This window comes from Anser anser (assembly GCF_964211835.1).
Source record: "Anser anser genome assembly, chromosome: 27".
NCBI lineage: Eukaryota > Metazoa > Chordata > Aves > Anseriformes > Anatidae > Anser > Anser anser.
In genome coordinates, this window is record NC_139748.1 from 6,021,834 (window position 1) to 6,047,936 (window position 26,103).

At 42.4% G+C, this 26,103-nt stretch overlaps 1 protein-coding gene across 3 annotated transcripts; it reads right to left on the minus strand.

Moving 5' to 3' along the window:
- Nucleotides 1-152: 152 nt before the first annotated feature.
- On the minus strand, nucleotides 153-25,998 carry MAPK14 (mitogen-activated protein kinase 14). 3 transcript variants are annotated; one of them, XM_083812318.1, is made up of 12 exons: nucleotides 25,662-25,998; nucleotides 18,730-18,859; nucleotides 15,207-15,265; nucleotides 14,727-14,838; nucleotides 14,160-14,189; nucleotides 13,646-13,693; nucleotides 13,061-13,175; nucleotides 11,963-12,034; nucleotides 6,289-6,368; nucleotides 3,534-3,612; nucleotides 3,029-3,202; nucleotides 153-2,572 (listed from the first exon to the last, which is right to left on the minus strand). In XM_083812318.1, the coding sequence occupies exons 1-12, from the start codon at nucleotides 25,775-25,777 to the stop codon at nucleotides 2,505-2,507; spliced, it is 1,083 nt and encodes a 360-aa protein (XP_083668444.1). In that variant the 5' UTR covers nucleotides 25,778-25,998; the 3' UTR covers nucleotides 153-2,504. The 3 variants fall into 3 exon arrangements, with proteins under 3 accessions (XP_083668444.1, XP_083668445.1, XP_083668446.1); XM_083812319.1 differs by lacking the exon at nucleotides 6,289-6,368 and adding an exon at nucleotides 4,152-4,231 and having other exon boundaries at nucleotides 25,662-25,996; XM_083812320.1 differs by lacking the exon at nucleotides 11,963-12,034 and having other exon boundaries at nucleotides 25,662-25,988.
- Between the last annotated feature and the right edge of the window lie 105 nt (nucleotides 25,999-26,103).

Sequence of the window (26,103 nt, forward strand, 5' to 3'; positions counted from 1 at the left end):
TCAACAGAGTTGGTCAACAGTTATGCAACCTTGCCTCCCGCCCCTTCCTCCCCCCCGCCACCCCCCCAAGTCCTGTATGACACGAGGGACAAATTCAGACCTTGCTAAAACTAAGTGTTTAGTACAAGAGGTTTGAAGTACCATCAGCGCAATAAATCTGAAAAATAGGTTTTATTTTTAACCAGTGGTATTGTGACATCTTATCTGGCATAACCAATTACAGCAAAATTCATGGATAGAAACAAAATAGCAGATCTCTTCTTTGAAGTGCATCCTCCTGTTCAGTCCCCAGGCAGCTGAACAGCATTGCACTGCAGGTAGGGAGTGCATGCCACATGGGCTCCCCTTAGAGTACGGACTTTGAATGAAACATTCCCACTCACACACACGCACAGACACACACGCGCACACACAATGTCTATATTTTTTTTTAAAAATCTGTAGCAATATTTCCGCATGGAATCACACTGTAGCATCTACACATAAAATGGCTGATAAAAATAATCTTGCTGTAGGTTTACAGAGTATATCTACATTTTTCATTTGAATACCTGGACTGCCGGTCCAGCAGAAAAGGGAGGTTTTTTGTCTTGATTTTGTTGGTCTAAGGAGAGTTTTACCCCAGAGCATGGCATAACTCTCTGTTCGTCTCACCCCAGACTTTTATAAAGTGTTTGACCTGAAGAGATCACTGGAAAGTAGCCTAGGAGGAATCGATGGCTTTATTTTTCGTGTCCCATCCCTTTGTGCTGCCTCTTCAAACATGTGGTAAAAACACTACAAACACTTCCTCTCCATCCCATAGGTAACAAGAATACAAAATACTGCAAAAGCCCTTCTCCTCACATACACGGGTATGCTGTCTGCACAGGATGCCTGCAACAGATAAATGTCTTAAAAAGGTCTCCTCCGCAAGTCCTAAAACTGGGCTCCTGAGCTCCCCAGGTATAGTTCTAGCACACAAAAATGCTGAGAAACCTCCCTTCTGCCAGTAGCTAACTCTGGGCATTAAGTTCATGCAGAGACCTGTAAAATACAAAATATTTGAACCACGTTTGTATTCAAACATACTCCTTTCTCCTGTTTCCTCAAGCAGAGATCGACCTGCTAAAAAACAGCCAAGAAGCTCTTATCAGAGATGGTAAAATATCCTCTAGTAAATGTTAGTTTTATATATATAAATACTTATATTTATAGATATAGACAGTGAAAGGGAGATTGTGGTTTTATGCATGCTTATTTCTTTGCTTTGGATTCCAACGTTTTTAGGAAAAAATCTTTTCAGGAAATAACTTAAATTCTGGCACAAGATGCCATAGTTGTTTCTTTGAAGAACATTTTTTACACTTGATCTCATGAGAAACCCTCCATCCCAATCTCTCCTCCTCTGAAATCAGAAGATCAGAACTAAAGAAAAGGTGCGTGTTTCTGTGCCGTATATTTTATCCTTTTCTCACCAAAGCCTCCACCACGGCAGGTATTTCACACCGAGCTGCAACACAAGAGGAAGGATGCTGTGATTTCATGGCACTGGCTGAGGTACTCAGTGAAACTGTTCACTGATGATTTAACTGCCCCAGTGCCATCCCCAAGAAGTAACAAAAAGTAAGCAGCTCTACATGCACATACAGCTACGACATGCAAGAACATCCAATCCCACCTTTCACAGAACAAGATACACAACATGTGGCTAGCAAGAATCTTCTCCAGCCTCTGTCTCCTGAGAACTAATGCTGGGAAGCCTCAGAACGAGAAGCGGGGAAGAGGCAAAAACACAGAATACCCAATCCAAGGCAAGATGCTTTTGCCTCGGAAAGTTATTTCCTGAATACATACAGTTCATGCCTGGCTATCTGGGAGCCTTCACCCTGAAAAACAGCAGGGTCAGATTTTCCTCTCCAGACTTTCTTTCCCCTCATTCCCCATTCACTTAAGGCACAAACTTATTTACAGTTTCAAACAAAACCTTTTCACGTTCCAAGAATCAGTCATCAGAAAGCCTGTATGTTCTGCTGTGCCAGGCAGATCTGGATGTAGATCAGCCCCCTGGCATGGAACAAGGACATCCCTCAACCTTACCCTCACTCCTGAAGAAAACAGAGGAGTCTCTACGCCTATCAACCAACTTCCCTTATTTTGAGGTTACTTAATTGTAGAACAACTGATAAATGGCAACGATTGCAACCAAACTTTGAATGTCACCTTCCCCACCTTGCCCCAGCAGCGCAAACTGTTTGAGCACTGTTTCTGTGGAGGACTAAAGAGCAGTCAGAACAGGTCTTCAGAGGCTTGCCCCAGGCTGTACACAGAATACAAGAGCATGCAGCATGTTTACATAGACTCAGCTTTCTTCCCTCCCCCCACCCTCCCCGATTCAACACACACAAAACCCCTCCACCAAGGAGAATATTGTTGTGACGAGGCACTTGAATGATATTTGGAGAGTCCCTACGAAAAGGCCTTCCCCTCACAGTGAAGTGGGACAAACAGAAGAGAGCAGGTTCTCAGGACTCCATCTCCTCTTGGTCAAGCGGTGGCGGCACAAAGCTGATTACTTCATCGTAAGTCAGGCCTGGTGGTAAAAGTGGGAAAGAAACTTAATACGGATTGCTAAAGACATCCCTCACGTCAGAAAACCTGCAATGATTGCAAAGGTTCTTTCTAGCAGCATTAAAAAAAATCAACTAAGTTTTAATTAAGAAAAAGAAAAGAATGGATATACCACCTCCGAGACTAATACACACAAAAGATACTTCCAAAACATTGACATGGATGCAGCTGAAAAACAAAGACATGAGCAACTGTGCCACCTACATGCTTGTATACTCCTAAGTAGTAATTACCAAGGACTGTGCTAATTACGTGCAGTGGGTGATAGATTCACTCACTGCAAGGACCTCAGAACAAACAGAGTGTCCACATTTCTTATCAGCTTCTTTTGCGCCTCTAACTAGCATGGCTTAAATGAACTGCAGCTTATGACATGGACCACGAGAGAATCAGGCTCCCTCCTGTCCCCCAAACTCACTTTTCCATTCTTCAATCTCAAGTTCTCTGCTTTCAAACGACTGGTCATAGGGGTCTGCCACTGGTTCATCGTCTGGGTCATGGTACTGAGCAAAATAGGCATGAGCCAATGCTTCCGCTGCAGTAATTCGCTTGTCTGTATCCAGTACCAACATCTTCTCTAGCAAGTCCACAGCTGCAAAAGCACCAAAAGAGAAAAGAGAGAATTTTACATAGTGAGCTGTGCGAGCAACACTGTTCTGAAACGTAGCTCATAAAAGCCCAAGGTACATGAGGAATATCTAGTTTCTCAGGAGGTACCCATCACCCACAATTGCTTCCCACGTACCCTACAGCCCACACGTGTTTTGTAAACTGAAAAATTGCATGCATCTCTGTTCTGACCTACTTCTGCAGCCAAATCAAAACTTTAGGAAAAGTCTTAGTATCCCAGGACATGCCAGGCTCAGCTCCGGGAAGAGCACATTTAAAAAATAAACAAACAGAAATAAAGAATCAAGCCTTACCTAGTGGATTGGCACCAATAAACACATTTTCAAAGTTCATTTTCGGCATGTAAGACAAAGACTGGATGTAGTTTCTTGCCTGTGGAAACAAATACTCCGTTAAGTATAACACAATCGAGCCACCAAGACAGAGTACATTTCAATCATCCTGAAGCACAACTTATTATGGTCTGTCTCCTCACTTTGCCGCCTCTTTTCTTATTCTGATACTTACTAAGCCCATCTTATCCCTTCCCAGCTAAAGGCCACTCAGGACAGTGGAGCACGAGCTGACATTACTTGGGGTTCATGCAAGACTGAGAAGCAGAGAGGTGCTGCAGGAGCTGACTGCCTTGGAGTCCCGACAAGGCTGCGTGCAGTATGGTGTCTGCCGGTAAGCCACACGTTTCACGCAGTGCAAAACCAACTCACTTCCAGGTTCTCCTGAGTCTCAGAAGGCTGTGGTTGAGTATGCACTGTCCAAATCTCAAGTCTTCATTTAGTACAAGAATCTCGCTGAAGAACAAGTAGTTAATCGCCCACCCCATGCCACATGCGAGCATATCATTTACAGAGGCAGCAAACGCTGCAAGTGATGACCTGCCCTGCAAACCACCCCCTCATCTGCTCAGGTCTCACCTCATGGCTGGGCATCCTGTTAATGAGATATGCAGGGGGTGTTCCCGTCAGACGCATGATCTGCTGAAGCTGGTTAATATCTTAAGTGCCTAGTCAAGGGCTTTGTTAAAAACAGTGCAAAAACCATTTTAAACAGAAAACAGCTGCATACAAAGCATCTCTTCTGCCAATCACAAGGCACATGCCAAACAGGCAGGGTCTACTGTTTTTTTTTCCCCATCAAATACTTGTGAAAGTTTAGCAATTGCACCAGTGAACACTTAAAACAATGGAGAATTATTAAGTTGGTAACAGCGTCAATACAGAAAGGAGTATTTCTGTCTGCCATAATTAGCATTACACTACAACATGGTTGCTTTCACATTTCCCAGCAGTTTTAAGCCACTGGAGTAGACATTTTATTTGGATGAATCTACTCCTCAAAAATTTTCCTAGGCTGCTGCAGCTACACAAAGCCTCAGGAAAACGAAATTAGAGAACAGAATTAGAACAGAAACAAAAATCATATCCTCCACACTAGTTACCAGCTTTTTTCTTCCTGCATAGAAAGTATTTAAGTTCCTTGTGGTGCAAAGTGAAATCAGCTTACAACTAACACCTCCTTCTAAACAGCTTTGAATGCACTTTGATATGTGGGCGAAGTGACAGAAGGCAATAAGTGCAAAATTAGCAAAACATTAGCATTGCATAAGACATAAGAGTTAGCTGATGCCAGTGAACAGGACAGAGAAAGTAAGAGGATACCAAAGTAATGCAGCAGAAAAACAAATACAGAATTTCTTACAGTGACACATTTAAGGCCCTCAAATAGTTTTGCTATCTCTGTACAATGGAAAAATTTAGTAGAGACAATACTTTATTGCATTTTTAAAAAACGCTCTTGATTTGAACCTGGCTAAGATCAATTATTCTTTTTATTGCACGATACTAAAGAAAAAAGATCGTTTAAATCTTACGCATACAAACTAATCTTTTGCTTAACCTAGCCAACCTTTAAAGCTTGTCTCTCTCACTAATCTGCTGTACTTCAAATACCAGCCTACCCTTCCTCAGAGTCCCAAAAGGTCAGCTCGCAGGCAGCCCCAGTGACCTGCGTTAATCATTTCTACCATTCCAAGAGACGCCCCTGGATGTTTGAAGTTGGTGTGATATTCGGTCAATCTACCAATCCGTTCCAACCTGCGCTACTTCTACCTTCCTGAAATGTAATTCAAGGCTAACCTCACATTTACCGTAAGTGTTACACGAGAAAGAACATGAGGTGCAGCACAAAATTATCTTACTGCTCTCCACCACGCTGACCCTGTTGCTTAACAGAAACAGCAGCGAGCGACTTGCTGAAGTACGTCCTCAGTTACCTGTAAACGAGTTCATTGCCCACTACAGATTGACTCATTAATCTGTGCTGTTACGCCATCCTTTGCTCTGCCTTTTCTGCACTTTACTTCCAGTAACGGGTAAAAAACGAATGCCATTTAAAACTGTCTTTGCAGAAGTTCACAATCCAAGATTAAAACAATGAGGACATGGCAATATGGCTGGAAGTAGATGTTGTCCTTTAAAAAGGAGGCTGTAGAAAGCTTTTTGTGATTATCTTGACAAAAGGGCCCCATACACGTAAAAGCACCTAAAAGGCATTTTAGCTCTTATGCTACAAAAGCCTGAGATGGTTGCAGCAGTGTTTCAGGAATTAACCATACTACAGAAGGGACTGTGCATGTCTAGAAGGTAACACTTGCTCTTGTTCAGTTTCCCTCCCCAGAAAGATCCTTGGGTAGGCAATCTGGAGAAATAATAATTGAGACAAGCCTCAAGTTCTTAGCTGTGAAAAATACTTTCCCAGCAGCATCTGATCATACAATATATCACAAAGTATAAACCCACAAACTGGAAAAAAAAAGTCACGAAGCAGTAAAAACAGAATATGGAATGAAGAAATCATACCACAGGCAGAGTTAACAGAAATAAAGATCAGATACACACAGCATATGAACTCAAAGCCATCCAAGAGTGAAGAATGACAAAAGAAAAATACAAAAAGAAATCTCAACATATACTACAGACAGACTACAGGAGGGCAACACACAAACTTGGGACTTCCGAAAGGGCAGATATTACAATCAAAGTGTAAACTCACAGACTCTGAGGAGATTTTCTTCAAAAGCTCAGGCCCTGGGGTTCCAACGAGTCTCAAAATGAGCTTCAACTGATCAATATCTAATGATGGACCATAAAGGAAAATGCTGGGACAAATCAAAATGAAAAGCGCAAAATATCAGCCTATTAATGTTGAAAGTTAATGCCTGCCAAGGCCTCAACTGAAAAGCTATTTTAAGCAAACTGTATTCATTCTTCTCGAACAAAATTGCATACCCACTTATAACGCAGCTCCATCTGTATTAGACAGATTGAACAACTCGACTAGCAATGCACCACATGCATCGAGCTGGTCACTGCATCCCTACCCATCGCGGAGCACAAGCCCAAGCTTTTTGCCCCACTGGCAAAGGATGGCTTTACATGCTCACTTCACCCTGTTAGCCCCACACCAAAGTAGAAGCAGTCAGCAGGATTAGGCTGGATTAGTGACAGACAAAGCAGAAGACTGAAAAGTGTAAGCACTAGTATTAAGAAAGTCAAGGCCTTTTGTGAATACCTTACAAGATAATTCAGCCACGCAGAAAATTTGAGAGTTAAGAACGTGACTGGACCCTGCTCACCACCTACAGCTTTGCTGCGGTAGGGATTTTTGGCATCCCGGACCCCTTCCTCGCACCCACAGCAGCCGCTGGAGGATGGGGCTCTGCGGCCGGCAGAGGGTGCTGGCTCCCTCCAGCTGCTGCAGGGCAGGAGGCGAGAAGCACCCAAAGCACAAGGCACGCTCAGATCTAAGATCTCTCCTCTGTAGAAAGCTCTTGGGTCACAGCACTGCAGATGCAAAGAGTGTTTTAATCCAGGAAACAGCCTCCACAAGGCCACTTACCATTCTGAGCTGCCCTCTTAAATAGGCAGAAAAAAAAAAATCAGTATTTGGGATATGTGACAAAACACACGCTCGATGAAAAAAACATTAAAGACAGTTATGTGTCTAAAACCCCGGATAGTAAGGAGGTATCTTTTTAAAGTCATTAAAAGAATAATCTCCCTTCTTCTCCAAGTTATCCTCCGTGCTGTCCTTCAAACCCCACTGGTGATTCCAGACTGTCCGTAATGTTTATATTTGCCCTCAAAAGCCTATCAAGCTAGTTACAAATTTTCCTTTCAATAAAAGCAGTCTATATACTAGATAATGTTTTCTTCTGGGATTAATGTCTTCCTGATGTTTGCAGATGCAGTTACAATTCCTTCTGAGAACATCTTTTAACTCACATACTACTTACGTAAAAGCATCTTTGCACCTACCAAGGGACTGGTTTGGGGGTTGCTTTTTCTTTTAAATGCAGCGTTCCTGTGATACTGGCAAACCGTATACGAAGGAAATCGCCAATACTTTGCTAAAACCTTTATCTTAATGGAAATCTTGGTTTCAAGTTTTCCATATAAAATGTAAAGCCCCTGGAAGCAGTACTTTGTCAGAACAGCTGAACTAATTTCTCACTTCTCAAGTTGCTTGGCCAACTCCTACCTACTCAAAACCTCAGAGTAAATCTAATGTATCTAACGGGATTTAGCTTAGCAGCTGAATTGCCAACTCCTAGTTATCAATGCTTAAATGAAATCACTGTATCTACTGGTGCAGGAGAAGGAGCAGGGGTGCTACGCTAACCATAATTAGCTCATTTAAATTGGATTTTCCTCTGTGCCACTTAAAACAGCCCATATACCTTTTACTGACTCTTGTGAAAGAAACAGTTGTGCAAGTTTAGGACTGCCAGCATCCCTCAGATGTTACATCTCACACCTCAGTTTAAATATTTAAATTCTTTTAAAGGTATTTAATATCGTGTACCTCAGGCATGCCAACAGTATTGTTGCCCAGTTTGCTGTCAGCTCTTATCCCCAGGGACAGCATGCTATGGGAAGATACTCGTGTAATGTGCTTCAGTGTCTTCTCAGATAAACAAAAGGAAACACAGAACGTGTCACCCACACTGCTACAAGCATGCCAAAACTGAACCGCTACATCTAGTTTTATGTCTGCGATCTATAACTTGCTGAATTACAGCGTTCATTTAACTGCAGGGCCTACCAGGTTCTAGGGAAGTGAGCCATAAGCAACTACAGACAAGAGAAAACACTTAGTAAATACAAAGCAAAAGAAAAAAATGTGCATGGAGAAGGAAAACACAGCATGCAAACCCCAAATGCCATCACCAAGGTACCCGCGACAACTGACAAGTCTCAGTGGTTCTGAAATTCAGAAAACGATCTTCCATCGGCACCAGTAGCAGGCATTGCAAGACTAAGAGCTTATCCAGGCAAAGCAAAGGACAAAAGTTGTTTCAACTGCTACCACAGGCAAAAACGGGATGCATCAGAAGAATATGTAATTTCAGACTAGCTGGTTATGATGAAGTTCCCATACTACTGAACAAAAATAATTAAAGAAATATTCTTCAGAGTTTAAAGGGAATACAGTCAACTTAAAATACACAGAAACACAAAGTTGTCTAAGCTAGTACAAAACATTCGAGGTTTTCTTATTTGTGCATTATCGTTTTAATACAAAAGTCAACTTTCCTACTTGTGTATGAATCATTCATATTACAGGAGCTGTAAAAAAAATCAGGAGTATACACTTTTAACAGAAACTGATCTTTGAATACAACAGATAAAAAGAAAGTCCAGCATTAAAATCCTGAAGGACTCTGAGTTTTATTACCTCATTTTTTGTCTCTAACTAGTCTTCCCCACAACCTTTTCCACCTCCTAGCAAAGATTTGACCAATATTAGAAAGCCATCTTTCATGCAAATACTTTCATTCGTAGATGACAATAGGAACAATTCAGTTTGTTTACATTCAGTAGAGTTAGAAATACTGTAATAACCCTGTAAAGCTAAGCCCATATAGATCAAGGTTGTTTTTTCTTTTTCTCTAAGAGTATCCAAAACACTTGCTTTAAGCCAACGACAGCCATGTTCAGAATCTCCACAGATTAGTTCCTTCAAGCCTTCACATTAAATTCAGCATTAGTTTATCAGAGACATAACCATCATACAGAGTGTCGAAGACCATCAGCTCCAAATACAACTTTGTTACTTACCGGACAAAATAAGCTGTACATTTTGCTTGTTCTGAAGCCCATTACAAGTAATGGGCGCATCTCTAAGCCTTGTAAAATAATACCCAGTGGGTTGTAAATAACGTCACATCACTTCTGCTAAATCCTTGGTGAAAGGGAGCAGTATTTCAGTCAGAGAACCACCTGAATAAGAGGATGATTGTCCTGAGCATACTGAAAAGGCACTGCTCAGTCACTGTCTATTTCATTTAGGAAATGTGAAGCTATAGAGTTGAGAAAATTATTATCTTGGCACCAAAAAGCAACAAGAATGTCAATTTTCCCAGTTGTTGGAGGGGAGGAGTTTCCAACTTCCTCAACACCCAAAATACATGGTCACATTGCCTTCAACTGGAATACAAATTCCCTAGAACTGCAGAGGATTTGGACATACCGTATCCTTGGCTACCAGAAGCATGGTAAATACACTCAGAATTCAGCATTCCAGTTTGCAAGCAAGTGTGCAGTGACACTGCAGGAGCAACACAGACCCCAGCACATCCGTGGCACGAAGAAACTACATCAAGAGACCAGAAGTACTCAGCAGGATCCAGATCTGGAAAATTATTAAAACTTTCAAAAAGAAAAAAGACAAAGAAAGAAAGAAGAAAAAAGCCTACCGTTATCTTACTTCTATTTCTTTTCTTTAGACGTCAGCAAAACTGGAGTGGAAGCTGATAGCTTGGTGCCTTTCTAGATTCTTGGATAAGTGTAAGATGCACAAACAAGATTCATAACCACAAACGCTGCTCCCCTTACCATTCTAACCTCACGACCAAGCAGCACACACATTACTTGAAGTAGGAACCAACCAAGCAAACTGTAAGAACTGTAAGTACTACAGAGTTTCACCTGGGATAGAAAAGGATTGAGCCTAATCTTTGGTAACTTAACCAATTCAGAACAGAAAAAGCATTTAAGTCAAAAGCGTTACTACCGTTTACAAAAGAAGTTGAACATTTAGCGTGAAGAATCACAAACATCTTTAGGGAGATCAAAGTTATTTACTTTGTCACATTAGACTAGTTGACTAATTTCTGTCGTAAAAGCAAACTTTATTTTGCTTTGTGGATATTATTAGTTACAGTTCACAGCTAAAAACACTGCTGTAGAACAAAACAGATCTTCCAAGCCTGAGAACTTTCTTCAAGTCATAAAGAACACACTGTGAGACATTTCTTATATGTTTCAAATCCTATTAGGAAATATCTTATTTGCAAGTATCAAGATTTTTAAAACTGTAAAATGTCACTGTTACTAGGATGCAATAACATCAATAGCTTAAAGAACTTTGCTAGTATTTTAACAAATTAAATTCTTAATTTTTTCCCCTTGAAAAAACAAAAATCTGCTTACACCAAAATATAAATGCTAAATCAGCTGACAGAAAGTAACTTTTTTCTAGCTTCTTAGCCACTTTCATGTTAGTCTGCTTCTATTCCTGACAACAGAAAAATATGCCAAAGTTAACTAAACAGTAGAGTACAGCGAGTTCAACAACTTTGGAGAGAGATTACAGAACGACAGGCATAAAAAGAGAAAAATGATGAAGCTAGAGCATATCAAAAGGAGAGATAAAAGCGTCAGAACTGTGTTGAGTTGCTCCCCCTGCCAGGGAGTTTTGGAACCTGGATGCCTTCCAGAAGTAACAGTACACAGAAGGCCAGCACTTCCTGCACTAAGATTTTCTTTTAATCAAATGCTAATATATTTCAATTAACGGACATAAATACTAATAAATTAACAAAAGATAATAAGATTAACAAATTGAAAGAATTAAGTTTAATAAAAGGTGGGCAACATCATTTTCTCTTGCAAAGAAACCCCAGTTTTAGGCAATGAAACATCTGGAGGTGAATTACCCCTGTAAGTCTGTCCAGCCACAAAACACAAGTTCTAAGTACAACGCTTTGCATCAAGTCTCCTGGGGAGAAACACCACCAGCTCTTACAAACTGCTTGCTTAAATTTGCCAGTGTCCTACCAAGCCCACTTTGATACCACAGAAATAATTTGGAAGAGATTTTATTCAAGTTTGAGCTTTCACATCAGTACAAGCATACAGTGAAAGAAGGCTCGCAATCTGTTTACGCTCAAGCATGGAAGTAGAACCTAAACATTGCCGAGCAGTTTGGAATGAGATCCTTGGCACTAAGGAATCTGCAAACCCACTGCTTTCACAGCATACCACCAGGATGCAGAAGAGAGGCCAGAAGGGATGCTTAACATTTGCTAGAAACGTGAAGCATGAGAGGACTCACAGCAGACAGACTACTCCAAGCAGTTATTTTCTACAACCTCAAAGAAAAATAAATTTAAATAAACTAAAAAAGAAACTAACTCCCAAAGATGATGAACACAATTCTAGTCATGCTAAAAGACAATAAAAAAATAATAGATTTGCCTCTTCCACTTTGCACAGTGATGATTTCAGAACTCACTTCATCATATTGTGAGCGAAAGAAACCATTGATAGTAATTTAAAAAACAAACCAACAAAAAAGCACAGAACTTGTTTCCTCATGAAGTATGTGAAAGTGGAGATCTCTAACTTCCATTTACAGAAAATACATTACTTGTAAAGGATACGGTCTGTACCAGGGAACAACGTTCTTCCAGTCAACAGTTCAGCCATAATGCATCCCACTGACCAAATATCAACTGAACAAAATAAAATAAAAAAAACATAAGGCAGAAAAATAAAGTCTCGATAGAATCACCCTATCCAACAATTACAAACAACTTTGTGCTTCAGTAGCCTCATGGTGTTGAAACAACCTGCAAGGTAGCTGACACTGTTCAATAACCACCTGGCTAAGACTTGTCCAGATAACATAATGCTACATCAGGCAAGTTTTCCTTCCAGAAAGTAACCTGCATTGGACACCACAGAGCTAGGGAGCTATCTACAAAGTCTCAAGGAGGAAGAAACCCGTTCAAGACTCAAGGAATAAATTTGTATATGATCTTACACAAATTCTACCCCAACAACCACCACCTATATTACAGATACAAGACAAGCCCACATACATGCAAGAAGAATAGAAAAAAGACAAAAAGTAGTAAGGTATGAAACCAGAGTAACACATTCTTTTTATTGCTACACGTGCACCCATGTACTAGAACTTCCTCAGTATTTTTTCCTCCTTTCTGTGCCTGATCTGAAAGCACTCTAGGGAAGCAAGGTGCGTTGCTGGGAAGCTATTCAGACTGGCAGGAGGATGTAACAAGGAAGAAGTGGCTAAAAAGAGAGGAAAGGAAGGGACATTTATATGCATTTTTAGCATTTCTTCACCCCATAATCACAGACATTTTTAAAGTGCATTTCCAGCAGCTTCCTAGAAAGGCATCCTTTCCTTGCTCAGATACACTCCATTCACTCACTTTAAAAGCCACTGTGCTAGGAAAAGTAAGGGGTAAGTGTTGACAATATTTTCCTGATTGCAATTTCAAAGGTTCAACTTTAAATAAGTCTTGTGCATGTTATCACAATGATTCATAACGCTGATCCAAGACTGCGGTTCAAATACTATTTCTGTGCCTTCTTTTAAATCACCCTTACTGGCGTGTAATTACCGTAACTGTCGATTTACACAATCAAACAGAAAGGAACATGTACATAGGATGACTTCCTTTTTTTCCAGGAATTCAGGAACTGAGAAACCCTTTGTTAGTAAAACGCGCTACCTGTCTGGTTGTAATGCATCCAGTTCAGCATGATCTCAGGAGCCCTGTACCACCGGGTAGCCACGTACCCGGTCATCTCATCATCTGTGTGTCGAGCCAAGCCAAAATCCAAGATCTACAGAACAGAAAAGACATCCGCCAATTACTGCCGTGCTACAACGTCTAGTTGTTTGCTTTAACTGCTTTGCAATTCTTGGATTGGGTGGAGGACGAGTGGTGCAACTGCGAAAGTGAATTACGAAATTAAATTTCGTGACCTGTTAAAAGACACCAGCCTAGAATAACACAGCACTTAATCAGAATTACATCTAGTTATCTCGTCTCTAAATCAACCAAGTCCAAACTAAAGCTATTAACTGTTCACTTTCAAAGTGATTCATTAAAAACATGTGAACCCCCAGAGAAGAAACACGAATTCTGTATAAGCATCCTTAAAGCCCTTTATGTCTGGGAAGGACATGATTAGTTTGGTTCACAAAAGTATTTCTGTAAGGTAGAAAAATTAATTCCCCCTTTAAATCCAAGGGACATCCACAATGCATTCACTCAGATCACAGTCAAACTAGTCACGTGGGATTTAATTACCTTTAGCTCACAGTCTTCATTTACAGCTAGATTACTAGGTTTTAAATCCTAAAAAATTAAACAACATCAGCATTATTGGCAGTATATACATTGCTGCACAAGTCTAAAGTAGATAAAAATGTAAACGCAAGTAGAAAATAAGACTCCAAGTAGTTTTCAACTCTCTGTACTCAGGAAAATAATTTCATCCCAGAATCAGCTCTCTTCTGGTGTATGCAGAAGTGTCAAATACAAGCAAAAATACATAAAAGGCTGACTGCACCACAAGTGCTGTAGATGCGTATTTAACAAATAGAGAACTTATTTCAGAAAGATACAAGCTTTCAAACAGAGACAGGAACAGAAACTGAGGATCTTGAGAACCACTCCCATTGCTAAACTTTTGACTGTTTAACGAAAATAATTCTCAGAAAATTTCTTCTCGATTCTGTAGGGACTACATTGTAAAATTCTGTGTTACATTTTTAAAATGCATTGGTTCATTGCAGGAAGTAATCTCATGGTTAATACTCACTCTGTGTATTATGTCAGCTGAATGGATGTACTGCAAGGCAAAATAACAAATTTTATTAACAGTCCAAGTAGCCTTCTTCTCATTTCCTCACTAGACAACACTGCCCTACCCCATCCCACGCAATAAAAATGCTACAGCTTGTCTGCAGGAGGAACCAAGTATAGCATCCGTAGGTTTCAAGTACATAGGTATTGCACTTGGTCTCTCCTTAGGAACACCCATGAGCACTGCTGCCATGAGTGAAATGAGAGAAAAAAATGAAACTGAAGAAATAGAAGATTCATAGTCAGGGCAGATTAAAGGACAGCACCCTACGTAACTTCCCAGACTCAGTCCACAGGAGCGTACACAAATATCTTCTGAAATTATACATAGCTTTACCGTTACAAAGCTCCAAAGAGGAATGGAAGGAAAGAATAACAATAAAAGGTTATCCTACAATCCATTAGGAAAGTTACAGAAGCCCCTCTATGCACTCATATGAACCTCTGAGGCTATGACTTTCATCAAGAACTTGCACTTCCCACTGATAGGCTATCAACATTCGGGCAGCACAGCTGCAGGTACCTTCAGCCCCCGAAGAATTTGGTATATGAGGAACTGCACATGGTCATCTGTGAGTTTCTGGCATTTCACAATGTTGTTCAGATCTGCTCCCATAAGGTGTGTCACCAAGTACCTGCGAACAAAAGGAAACAGGCTATGAAGCAATCTCTTCAGCACGATTAGGATAAAAATTCCTTATGAAGCACCACTAGCAGGGCTGGCTGTCCCAGGCATGTTGCTGAATGAAATACAGTCATGACACACTACGTGATGTAGCAGATTAGTACATCAATTCCTACAGCGCTAGTTAATAAAACGAGTGAACAAATTGGAAGAGTGGAATAGTGTAGGATGTTGAAGTGTCTTTTGCGTTGTATTTCACAACTGGTTGAGAATAATGGCAGACAAATTAAGGTGACAACAATTCCTGTAATAATCTGGGAGAGGTATGGGAGATAAAAAAAAAGATGTTTTGTTGCAATCTTCAGAGAAGTTACCTACACATCATTGAATTCTTCTAGTGACTTGGCAGGGGTGAACACATCCAACAAACCAATAACCTAGAAAGAAAAAGGTAAAGTGAAAGAGCTGTGAAAAACATTCATAGCATAACATGATACAGTTAATAAGGTCCTTTGTGGAACAGAAAACTACTCATTCCACTAGATGTTTTATTTCCAACTACACAAATCATTCAGATGTAGACAAATTAGTATTCATACAAGATCAGACACAAGCGTACATTCTTGTGTACAAAAACATTAAGGTCAAAATACACGTGTCTTTTCACACCAGCCGTCCACTTAAAACATCAAATGGGAGCCACAATAAATCAGTTCAAGGCAGGTGTAAACACTGGCTTAGAATACTTTATTTCAAAAAACGACTGAAGTTTGCTCAGGGAATGAATGAATGAAAACACACCAGACAGAAATCTGTTTGCTTCCTGCTAAATCCTTAGTTATACCAGTGACTCCTCATTAAATCAGGCCTAGGAGACTGTATTTTTCCCACGTGTACTGAGTAAGGATCTGCAGCACAAGCAGTGAATAATAATGACTACACCAGAAAGCGAGTCAGGAAAACAGTGCAACGCAAAGAGGACCCGAGTTTCACACGGAGCAGACAGCTTCACACTGTCTCCTGTATTTGCTGCCCTACGAGCCTCTATTCCACCTTTCCTTTTCACACCTAAACTGTTTTAATAGCGAAGGGTAAAAGGGCATATATGAGCTACTTCGTGGAAATGAACAGCTATTCCTTATTAACCTGGAAGTATCTTCTAGTCATTTAGATTTAATTTAGAAAACAACCCAAATCTGGTCCAAAATGTTCTAATTTTCACTATGATGTGCTTTTAAACCTTCTTTTCCTACTCCTAAGAGTATATTTTAGTTGGTGAAAATATGAGATAAAGACACGGGTTCCTTCTTCATACTTGAAGTCTGAATCTCACCTGTCTTTGATACATAAGCACCATGAACATTTCAGCAACGCTTCAAGTGTTCGTATGAAGCTAACCACTCCTGTGGTTCCCCTTCAGCACTTTTGTTTTTTTTTTAATCTCATCATTTACACTTGCCAAGGATGTCAGAGCCAACTGAGTTACATTTAAGCCAGTAACTAAAGCCAAGCATTTCAGGGAAGGTAGACTGTTTTTGGAAAAGAGAACAAGCAGGTAGGCAATAAAAGCCTCTGTCTAATCTATGTTATATATTCTAGATTCCATGTTCATTGGGGAACCTGAATGAACGCTTTTTTGCCTCTCCTCATACACATCACAACTCTGTTTCTGGACAGACATCATCTTCAAACTATAACATCCACCCTGCATAATAATTCTCATGTTTTCTTTCTCCGGTGAACTCTTCCGTATCGATATTTACAGAAAAATGCAATGTTATCAACCCAGTTTAGCATGAGAAGACAAAAACCGACCTTGCCACCTAGACTTCAACTTTTTCATTTATCGTTTTTATCTTGCTACACAGTAAAGCTCACTGTCACGCTACCCGTATCTTTCATCAACAAGTTTCGCGAACACAAATTCAGTCATTTTGCAGCACATCACTGCGTCAGTTTTAAGGAAGTGTGGTCACCAACAGATGGAGAGCCCCACTCCCAAATTTTGCATACCCCTTGCAGTTTTTTAGGTTGTCGCAAAGCTTAAAACTTCTTCACACGACACAAGTCCAAGTTCGCTCACATCTGCTCGGGGTTGTGCTTTACGCAAGCTAACGAGGCCTCGTGGAGCCTGCAAGTATTACGCAGCCATTCTGGACTGCTCTGCAGGTCCGTTTATTTGCTCAAGATCAACATGACCAGACTCGATACGGGACACAGACAACTACCCTGTGCTCAGGCTCCTTAAAATGCCATACCTACCAGATATTCTGCGGTGTTCTGCGCCGTGCAAAACCCCGTCCTCTACCTCCAACCTGAGACCTGAACAGTCAGTGCACTTACAGCACTACCAAGCCTGTCGGAACTGGCTCTAAACATCCCTGCATCTGCAAAATTTTAAACCACAACCTAGATAAACGTCCCACAGACGGATGATGGTATGATGAACTGATAACAAATATTTCTATATATAAACAATTTAAACAACATCCTTTTATCCCTTACTCTCAAAGATTATATATACATATATACATACATGCCCATTGCAATGCTGATGTCAAAAATATTAATGAATACGAGACATAGAACTCGTCGCACCAAACTAATTTCCACTGTTCAATTGTATTAGCTTGGACAAAATGGATCGATACTCTGATACTCATTTATTTATTTAAACTTTCATTCAAAGCTTTCCTCTGCAACAGTTTGGAGGATATCTCAGGTATGTGAGAAGGTCCAGAACAACCGCCAGGGGATGGATATTAAGCAGGATCAAATGCTATCTCTACTGTTAAGACAACCATATCACATAGAGGCACTGAGAAAATACTGTTGCAAATAGCACAAACATCTCAAAAGTTCCCATTATGTCAGCCACGCCAGAAATGCCAGGAAGATTTAAGGGATACCACCTGCTGGCAGCGGTGCTAAGAAGCCACAACACACAACTACCGTTGCCACAAAAGACGGAGCTCTGATCAGACCGTCCGGGGAGAACCTTCCAGTGAAACCAGGCTTGTTTGTTTGTTGCCTTAGATAAAAGTAGGCGGCTTGCTCAGCCCACTTGTTAAACATTATTTCCCTCCTGCTAAGTTGGAGTTTGCTTGGACGAAAACCAAGAGCCTTCCTTCCTCTAGGCACTCTGACAGCTCTACAGAGGGCAAGTCATGAGACTTTTTGCTCTGCTGCAGGCAGTATTTGCTCCTAACAGCATACAGAATTAATATGCCAGTGTCTTCAATGCCACAAACACACAGAATTGTTCAGCCATTTTCTACAGCAAACTGAAGTTATACTGAAAAACGATTAGACAGCTTATTACATAGTTCAACAAAACATCTGTCACACTCTATTTCATTTGCTCCCCTGCTGATAATGGATGGCTTGTAAGAAAAGACACCTTGATTTCCCACCCCCACCACCCCCTTTATCCTTATTTTATTTACAGGAATCTAGTGAACATCTATCTACTCCATCCCCTTCTGACATGATAACATGATGGAAATCAAAACAAGTAAAACCCTCCAGAACACACCAAATCTTGATATATATGTATTTTTTTTTTAATAAATACTTAACATCACAGCAATTACAGCTTACTGTACACCAGGAGAATGGACTGATAGCACCTGTGTCCTAAATCCTTAGCAATAACCTGCTAAGCAGAAACTTCCAAATTACTCTAGGAAATCTTAGACTTTTTAATTCAGAATTGATCTAAAAAAAAACCCAAAAAACTAAAACCAACAACACCACATGCTTTTCTTCAACCATAATGCCTTGGAAGACTGCAAGCTTCATACTTAGTTTTAGAAAAACCTGTGCAAGGAGATCCTTAAATTCAGCCCTGGTGGATGCCCACTGGACAGCCCAACTTCTCAGGGCATCTCCCTTAACTTACATTTTCATGCTTCATGTGCTTAAGTAGCCGCAGCTCTCGGTAGGTCCGCTTGGCATGGATGATTGACTGAAATGGTCGGGACAGCTTCTTTACAGCCACACGCAACCCGGTTTTTGTGTCAAAGGCAGAGCTACAAAAAAGAGTAATCGAATTGTCAAAGTGAATAATTCATAAACACCCCCAAGCCCAGGCAGTAACTCCAGACAGCAACTACGTGGAGACTGAGTCTCAGTCAACTTGATTTCTCCATTTTTTCAATGAAAATTATTCCTAAGCGTGCTTTTAAACATAAATAAAAGCATGAAACTCTGGAGGGAAGAAGACTCCTTGTAAATGTTATCCGTATTCTTAAACATACTTTCATAAACCACACTTCATCACAAAATAATTTGCTATGCTCAAGATACCATCTCTGATGGTTTAAGCCCATACAAAAACCCAAAGCCTGCTCCTAATAAAAACCAACTATGACGGTTATTAATCTCAGTTGAAGCTGAAATCAAATCTGTTAGGTATAGCATATCTAATCCCAAATTCCTGTTATACAAAAATGCACGTGAGTAAGTGATATTTAGCTGTACTTTACCAAAATTTGTCCCTTTAGCAGAATAAAAGAATTAAAATAACGTTTCTTCTTAGAAGCCACAAAGACCAATGCCATTTATTTGGCAACTTGTAGTGCAGTTGATAGAAATACTTTGTAGCGTAAAATCATCCTCTGGAGGATCATCTCTTTATAAAACTCAGAAGCAAAAGCTTTAAACTTTCGAAGCAACCAAACATTTAAGCACATGAAGACGTATGTTAAACTTCCGACACGCTGCACAAATCTTCCAGGGCTTAGGGCTTACGTTTAAGGAACCGAGGAAAAGCAAGCATTTAGCTGTGAACTAAATGACTCCTCTTTCTTCTCTTCTTTGAGGTTCTTATCTAAAACCAACTCTGGTTTGTCAAAAAAGGAAAGGGGAGGAGAAGCAGAAGATGTGAAATCAAGGTTACACTCGATACAAGATAACCAACAAAGGGCAAGTTTGGAAGGGAGGAAGTCAGAGAAGAGCAGCATCGGTTGATTTTCCTGCTGCACGTTGATTCAGGCCGGACTCCTGATTCCATTTAAAAGCCAGTATGCACTCATTTCTGATAAGCATCAAGTGAAAAGGAAAGCTTCACATTTATAAGCATAAAATGTGAAGGACCTCAACTAATAGGAGGCCCAAAGCCAATCACAAAAATGGTCCTAGAACAACCCCACGATGCACATACAAGAAACCAAAGCCCATCTGAAAAAAATGTAGCTGCCATCTGTACTTGAAGCCATTAATTGGGATTTGCTTGCAAAGAGATAACTTATCTCAAGGAACTTGCTATATGATGTTTACAAGATCTAGGAAGAAGCTTGTATTTTGTTTCCTGCAGGCTGCAATCCTTCCCCAGGGACCTGCAGAGAACGGAGAAGCTCGCTGCGCACGGCGGCCGAAGGGCATCTCCTTCCCTACGAGGGACACCTGCACGCACAGTGCAAAGAAACCTCCGGAAGAGATACGAAAACAGGGCCTGGAGGGAGATCACGGCAGCACCAAATTGCCACAGTTGAATTTCTGAAGCCACACCGTGCTGCCTAAAAGGATGCCCAGAAATCACTGTTTCTGCACCAGCGTTATCCTTTACACCTCGCTCAGCCTGGACAGGTGGAAGGAGCCACGTTCATTTTGTAACCCTGCTTTCAGATGACCTACATCAAGTTTTCATCTACCCATGGAAGGCTGATATTTAAGCTGCAACACTTCAGGAACACAGAACGCCTTTTTTAGCTTCACATTTACCACTTTGCAAAGTGCAAGCAAACCTAATTCAGGCTCTAATTATATGACGATATTTTAACGATGCTCAAGGTGTTTTCTAGGACTTGGTGCAGAAACGAGATTAGTCATCTGAATTCAATACAGGCTGTTGTGGATTAGTCATGAAGCTCCACCAGCTTTCAAATATCTCAGGTGCAGAAGGCGGCGTGCACCATTTTCTCTTTCATCTCCAAGAGAAGGGGATGCCCCGCACACCGACAGCCCTCACAGCCACCACCCAAGGTCAGATTTCCCTCCTGGTTCCCACACGACTCTCTAAGACGACTTCGGAGCCACCAGAAACAACACAAGCTACTCGGGAGCCCAAAGGAAACTCAATTTCACCTTATTTTTAACGACATTTTTGGGGTTGTATCAAATCATCGGCTTGCTGTAGATTTACGACCTGCAAGGAGACCTGCACTCCACAGAATGAGAAGTTATTTAACCAGCAGTGACACCGTGCACAAGTCCAGGAGAGAAAACACCACGTTACTTTGCGTTTGCAACCTAGAGTTACTCTCAAAGTCAGAGGAATTCTAAACTTGGCCACGTTGGAGGCCTAAAACCTGTTTCCCTACAGATAAAGGCACGCCGAGTAATTTTTTGCCCATACAGATAACTGCCTGATGGCATTTACAAGTACAGAACACGGAGCTACACAGCAGGTGTCACGCTGCAAAACATTTTAAGACACACTAAGCTGGCTTTCAGCACAGCCTTAAAACAGCTGCATTACACTGATCGTACTGCACCTAAAAAAGCCCAACTGGGAAAAACCGTGTGATCCACAGTTTTAAATCCCTTATAAAACAAGCTCAACACCAATTCAGAATTTATCACAGCTTCCACAGTTTATGACTCGTTACACAGCACTGCAGCACAGCATCTCCCTCACTAAGCGAGCTCCACCTCCAGTCCTGAGCTACCCTGAACTGAAACCAGGGCATAAGAGCTGGAATAAAGCAATCACTTCACGGAACCTACCCACTGATTCATTTTACATCTTCTTGGAAATAACATCTGTAGCAGTCTGAGAACCTGAAGCACACACAAGATTACTTACAAGTCCAATGCATTCAAACATCAGATAATCACAGTGCCAATTTTGGTGGAAAAACTCTTTTGCTAAATGGCACGCTGCTCACGGCCAGTGCCTGTGCACAGACCCGAGCTAACTGAAGCATTTTATTGGTACCCTTGGAGTTAGCTCCCGCGTCCCCAGCTACAGACAGCAAAACACAGTTTGCAGTACCCAAGAGCTTATCAGCAAAGCCAGTTGTTTTTGAGATCCGTCTATAAACGCGTGGCAATCATTTACCCTCCCAACATACTGCAAGAAGCTGTAAATCCTCCTCTGCTACGCTGGGTTCTGCTGTATAAAAGCATAAAAGCTGCAGCAAAAAATCTCCCTCTACCAAAGATGTGCTCGCTCCCACTTCATTTCTTAATCCACGAAGTTTCCAGCAGGTTCAGCCTTCACTTTCAGAGCTCTGCTCCCTGCTCCTGTGCGTGCCCATCTCCCACGCGATCCCTCCTCACGTGTGTTCTGCTACCGCCACCTGCGCGGCTGCTCCATCCCACTCCCTGCAAACCACTGCTCACGTACCCACCACACCTTGCAGGCACTTCCCCAGGCTGCACACGTACTTCGGAGGCACCTGCACGCCTCGATAAGGGATTACTAAGCCTAAAGACACACATTGGTTAAAAAAAAGCACACAGAACTGCTACGAAGGGGATGTTTAAGGTTTAGTCGTTTCCTCCAGAGTCTGATGTCTTAAGATGTCTTAAACCCATAGTATCTTTCCATTAGCTTAAAAGTAGGGGAATTATGTCAGGGTCTTCCTAATACTCAGGAAATTCGGAGTCAGTGGTGGTAAAACTGCAAAGAGAGGGGGAGAACAGCTACACAGCCTGGCAGCTTACGAACAAGAAAGGCTGGAAGACCTTTATGCAAGTTTCGGAGGAGGGGTGAGTCTCAGCTGTGCAATTCCTTTCCAAAGGAAATAAGGTTAATGCAGAGAGCCTGCAAAGCAATTAAACCAAAAGCCTTATCGTGCACAGGTATCAACACGATGCACAAATAACTGTTGAAAAAAAAAAAAAAAAAACAACACCATGAATAAAATAAACTCCTAGGAGCACACCCAATCTGCCTTCACATTCGCGAAGCTGATGGCGAAGAGCACCGAAACACCCGCTTGCTTAGCCCAGAACCGGCTGAACTGCAGCCGCTTGCAGAGCCTTCCCCCGGCACAGACGAGAGGCGCAGCGAGCCTCCAGCGCCACTGAGTCACCGATCGATCCCGTCCCCATCCCGCAGCCTCCCGCTGCGGCACGCCGCACCCCCTAGCCACCTACACCCCTCCTTTTCCTTACACCAGGTATACTGACCGGCGCTTCGGGAGCCCACGTGCTTTAGCGCAGACCTCGCTACAGGTTTTGACCAAACCCTTTCCATGCAACAGACTGCGCTGCACGAACGCACAGAGCGCTGGCAGGAACAAATGAAATATTTCACACAACAGATGCCATTGCAATTGTTACGTGACTTCGGAACGAACAATCTGAGCGTACAGGGCATGCTTCTCGACGGCTTGGCGCTGCTGAATCCCTACTTGCAGCTCCTTACATTTTCAGTTTTCCTAGACTGAAAGATACTCAGGTGGGATGTTTGAGTCTCTTTCTCCCAATACTGCACACGATATTCCAGAAAACACTAGAATATTTGCTCTAACTTTACGCACGTGCTTTGGCTGCCTTAAACTGCCAGCACAAAATGCCTTTCTCCATCCACTGACTACACAAAGTCATCTCAGAACACCCTAATATATATTTTTTAAAAAAAGGCTATTCTGGGTTGTACTTACATTAGACATTTAAAGTAGATACAGCAGATACTCCATAATCTAAATGATTCATTTGCTGCCTTAATTCTTCTTTTTATTTATTTTTTTCTTCCACTTTCCAGAATTACCTCATTTTTAAATCCCTCATCTTGCCAACTAAATAAACAACAAAGCATCTCATTGCCTTCTAATATAATAATGCTGTAGGCAGATAGATACGGGAGTATATTTAACCAGTCAAAGGGTGGTTAAAACCCCACAATTTCCTGTCCCAATACAGAGGTACTCCAAAGTCCAAGTCTGAAATAAAACTGGTAACTTATTCCTGGAGCAGGAGGGGGAGGGAGAAGAGGGAGAAAAATCTGTAAAGGAACAGAGAGCAGAGCAAGTCATTGTAGGAACATCCTAAATACTATGCATCACCAGCTGCAGCTTAACAACATTACAGATCAAAGAGAACTATATATGCACGGCTTTTTTTTTTTTTAATCCGGACATACTTTCTATATTACTAGTCTTCCTGAATAGTATCTTTTCTGAAGCACATTTTGAGTAGGACGTAAAGAAAACCATCAACAGGGACCGCGCTAAGGCTCATGTGCCACATGTCTGCGACTGCTTCCAATACCAAATTGTTTCATCGGGGCTGAACACAATTGCACAATCTTTGAAAGTTTTGACACAGCAAAACAGGAAATTCGTGATGCAAACTCTTCAGTTATTGGTTGTGAAAACAAACATTGGAAGTGGTACGCGCACAATGGGAGATTGTGGGGAGGGGGACAACTGAAGGGGAACGGGCTAGCCCGTGTAGGGCCGACCTCAGTTACAATGGCCAAGGCACGGAGCAAATCCATTTCCGACTGCACTCGGGGAGTTATGTAACTGTGGCACTTAAAGGGGTATTTATCAGCTAGGCCTTTCTCCCACCAGAGCTAAACCCTTCAAATATAAAAAAACTCAGAAAGGACATTGCTTAGCCTTTGTCTTCTGTGGCATATAAGCAGCTATATACTCAGGGCACAGCAGCTTTAAGAAATGCACGTGATTTAAGCAGAGCTTCCTGACAATTTTTAACAGCTAGCTAAAGAGCAGCAGAGAACTTTACTTCTTCAAAATTGCAGCACATGCAAAGCAACCTTTTTTTTTTATTACCAGAGGCCAGTATGCATTGATCCTTAAAACATAAATGATATTTACGATATGAATTTGCACGTTATGTTAATGAAAAATAGGCACGCCTGCTCAAATACAGCAGCACGGCAGCCGTACAACCATTACGCACTCCTATTAGGAAACTCTGATCACACTTTGACAGAGCCAGAGGACAGAGAATAAAAAGCAGAATGCTCATAGTGTCGAAATTTCTTAGTAAAAGGACACAGCGATCTACTAACGCTTACATACACCTTTACCATACGGCTGCTAAAGCCTAAACGCCAACCGGATTCAGACGCGACCTCGTCTTTCAGATTAAATGAAGTATGCAGCCAAGTTGATTCACATTTAACGATCCAACATGTTTCAGCAGAGGAACTACAACCGAGGCATGCGTTCATATTAGGTAAGCATTAAAGACTACACCGTGAGCTGCAAGCCCTGCTGAATGCTGCAGCCCTGACACCCGGACGCTGCTTTTCCAGGCTGCACACTGCAGTAATTCAGTCACTGAGCACAACAACAAGCTCTCCTGCCTTGGCCTAACGTTGCAAACGAAACAAGGCTTGCAAATGCACTGACAGAAAGCCAGGGATGGGCACAGGGCCCCCGCAGCCTCCCCTCCACCAGCAGCCTCCAGCTCACAACGCAGGGGCCCGGCATGTGGACGCATCCTGCAAGAAACTGGGTCCTGAACGAAACTGGGACGAGAGCTGCCGGGCCCTGCAAAGCGACGGGGGCCCTGCCAGGCTCCATCCCCTCCTCCCCCTGCCAAGCACTGGGGAAGGCAGGGGGGAAACGAGCCCGTGTGAGCTCAAGGGGGGGGGGAGCTGGGCTGTGATTATCTTCCCCTGCAAAAAAAAAACAACAAAAAAAAAGCTGTTTTAGTGCCACCTGCCATGTGGTGCAATCCCCAGCGCATTCCAAAGGCGAGACGTTGGCTTCTCGGCGGTTTCGCTGTTGAACCGAAGGTGGGGGGGGGGAGAAAAAACGGCGGCGGAGGAAAGCCGGGAGTGGGAGAGGAGCCCCCCCGGTTGGGGGGGGGGGGTGGCGGCCCCCTGTCCCCCACCTCAGCACTCACCAGACGGAGCCGTAGGCCCCGGAGCCGACCGGGGAGAGGTTCTGGTAGCGCTCGGGCACCTCCCACACCGTCTTGTTCAGCTCCTGCCGGTAAAACTTGGGCCGCTCCTGAGACATCGCGGCCGCGGAGCCCGCCCCGCCCGGCCCGGCGGGAGGGGGAGGCTCTGCCCGGGGCACCACCACCACCACCACGTCCAGCAGCAGCAGGAGCAGCTCCTTCCTTCCTTCCTTCCTCCCTTTCTCCCTTCCTCCTCCTCCTCTCCTCCCGCAGGCGGCAGCAGCGCCGTCCCCTCACGCCGCCGACCGTTGGCCGCCGCCCCGCCCGCTCCCCCCTTCCCTCAGCGGCTTCTCCTCCCCTCGCCTTCTCCTTCTCCTCCCCTCTCCTCCCACCTCGGAGCCTGTCACCGCCTTCCCCCGTCCCCTTCTCCCCTCCTCCGGTGAAC

Excerpts from the sequence above, each read along its gene's own strand:
- MAPK14 (XM_083812318.1), bottom strand. The coding sequence starts at position 25,777 with ATGTCTCAGGAGCGGCCCAAGTTTTACCGGCAGGAGCTGAACAAGACG. Across the intron at positions 14,839-15,206 it reads CTAGAAGAATTCAATGATGT|GTACTTGGTGACACACCTTA; the intron begins GTAGGTAACTTC and ends TTTTGTTCGCAG. Across the intron at positions 2,573-3,028 it reads TGAGATTGAAGAATGGAAAA|GCCTGACTTACGATGAAGTA; the intron begins GTGAGTTTGGGG and ends TTTTACCACCAG.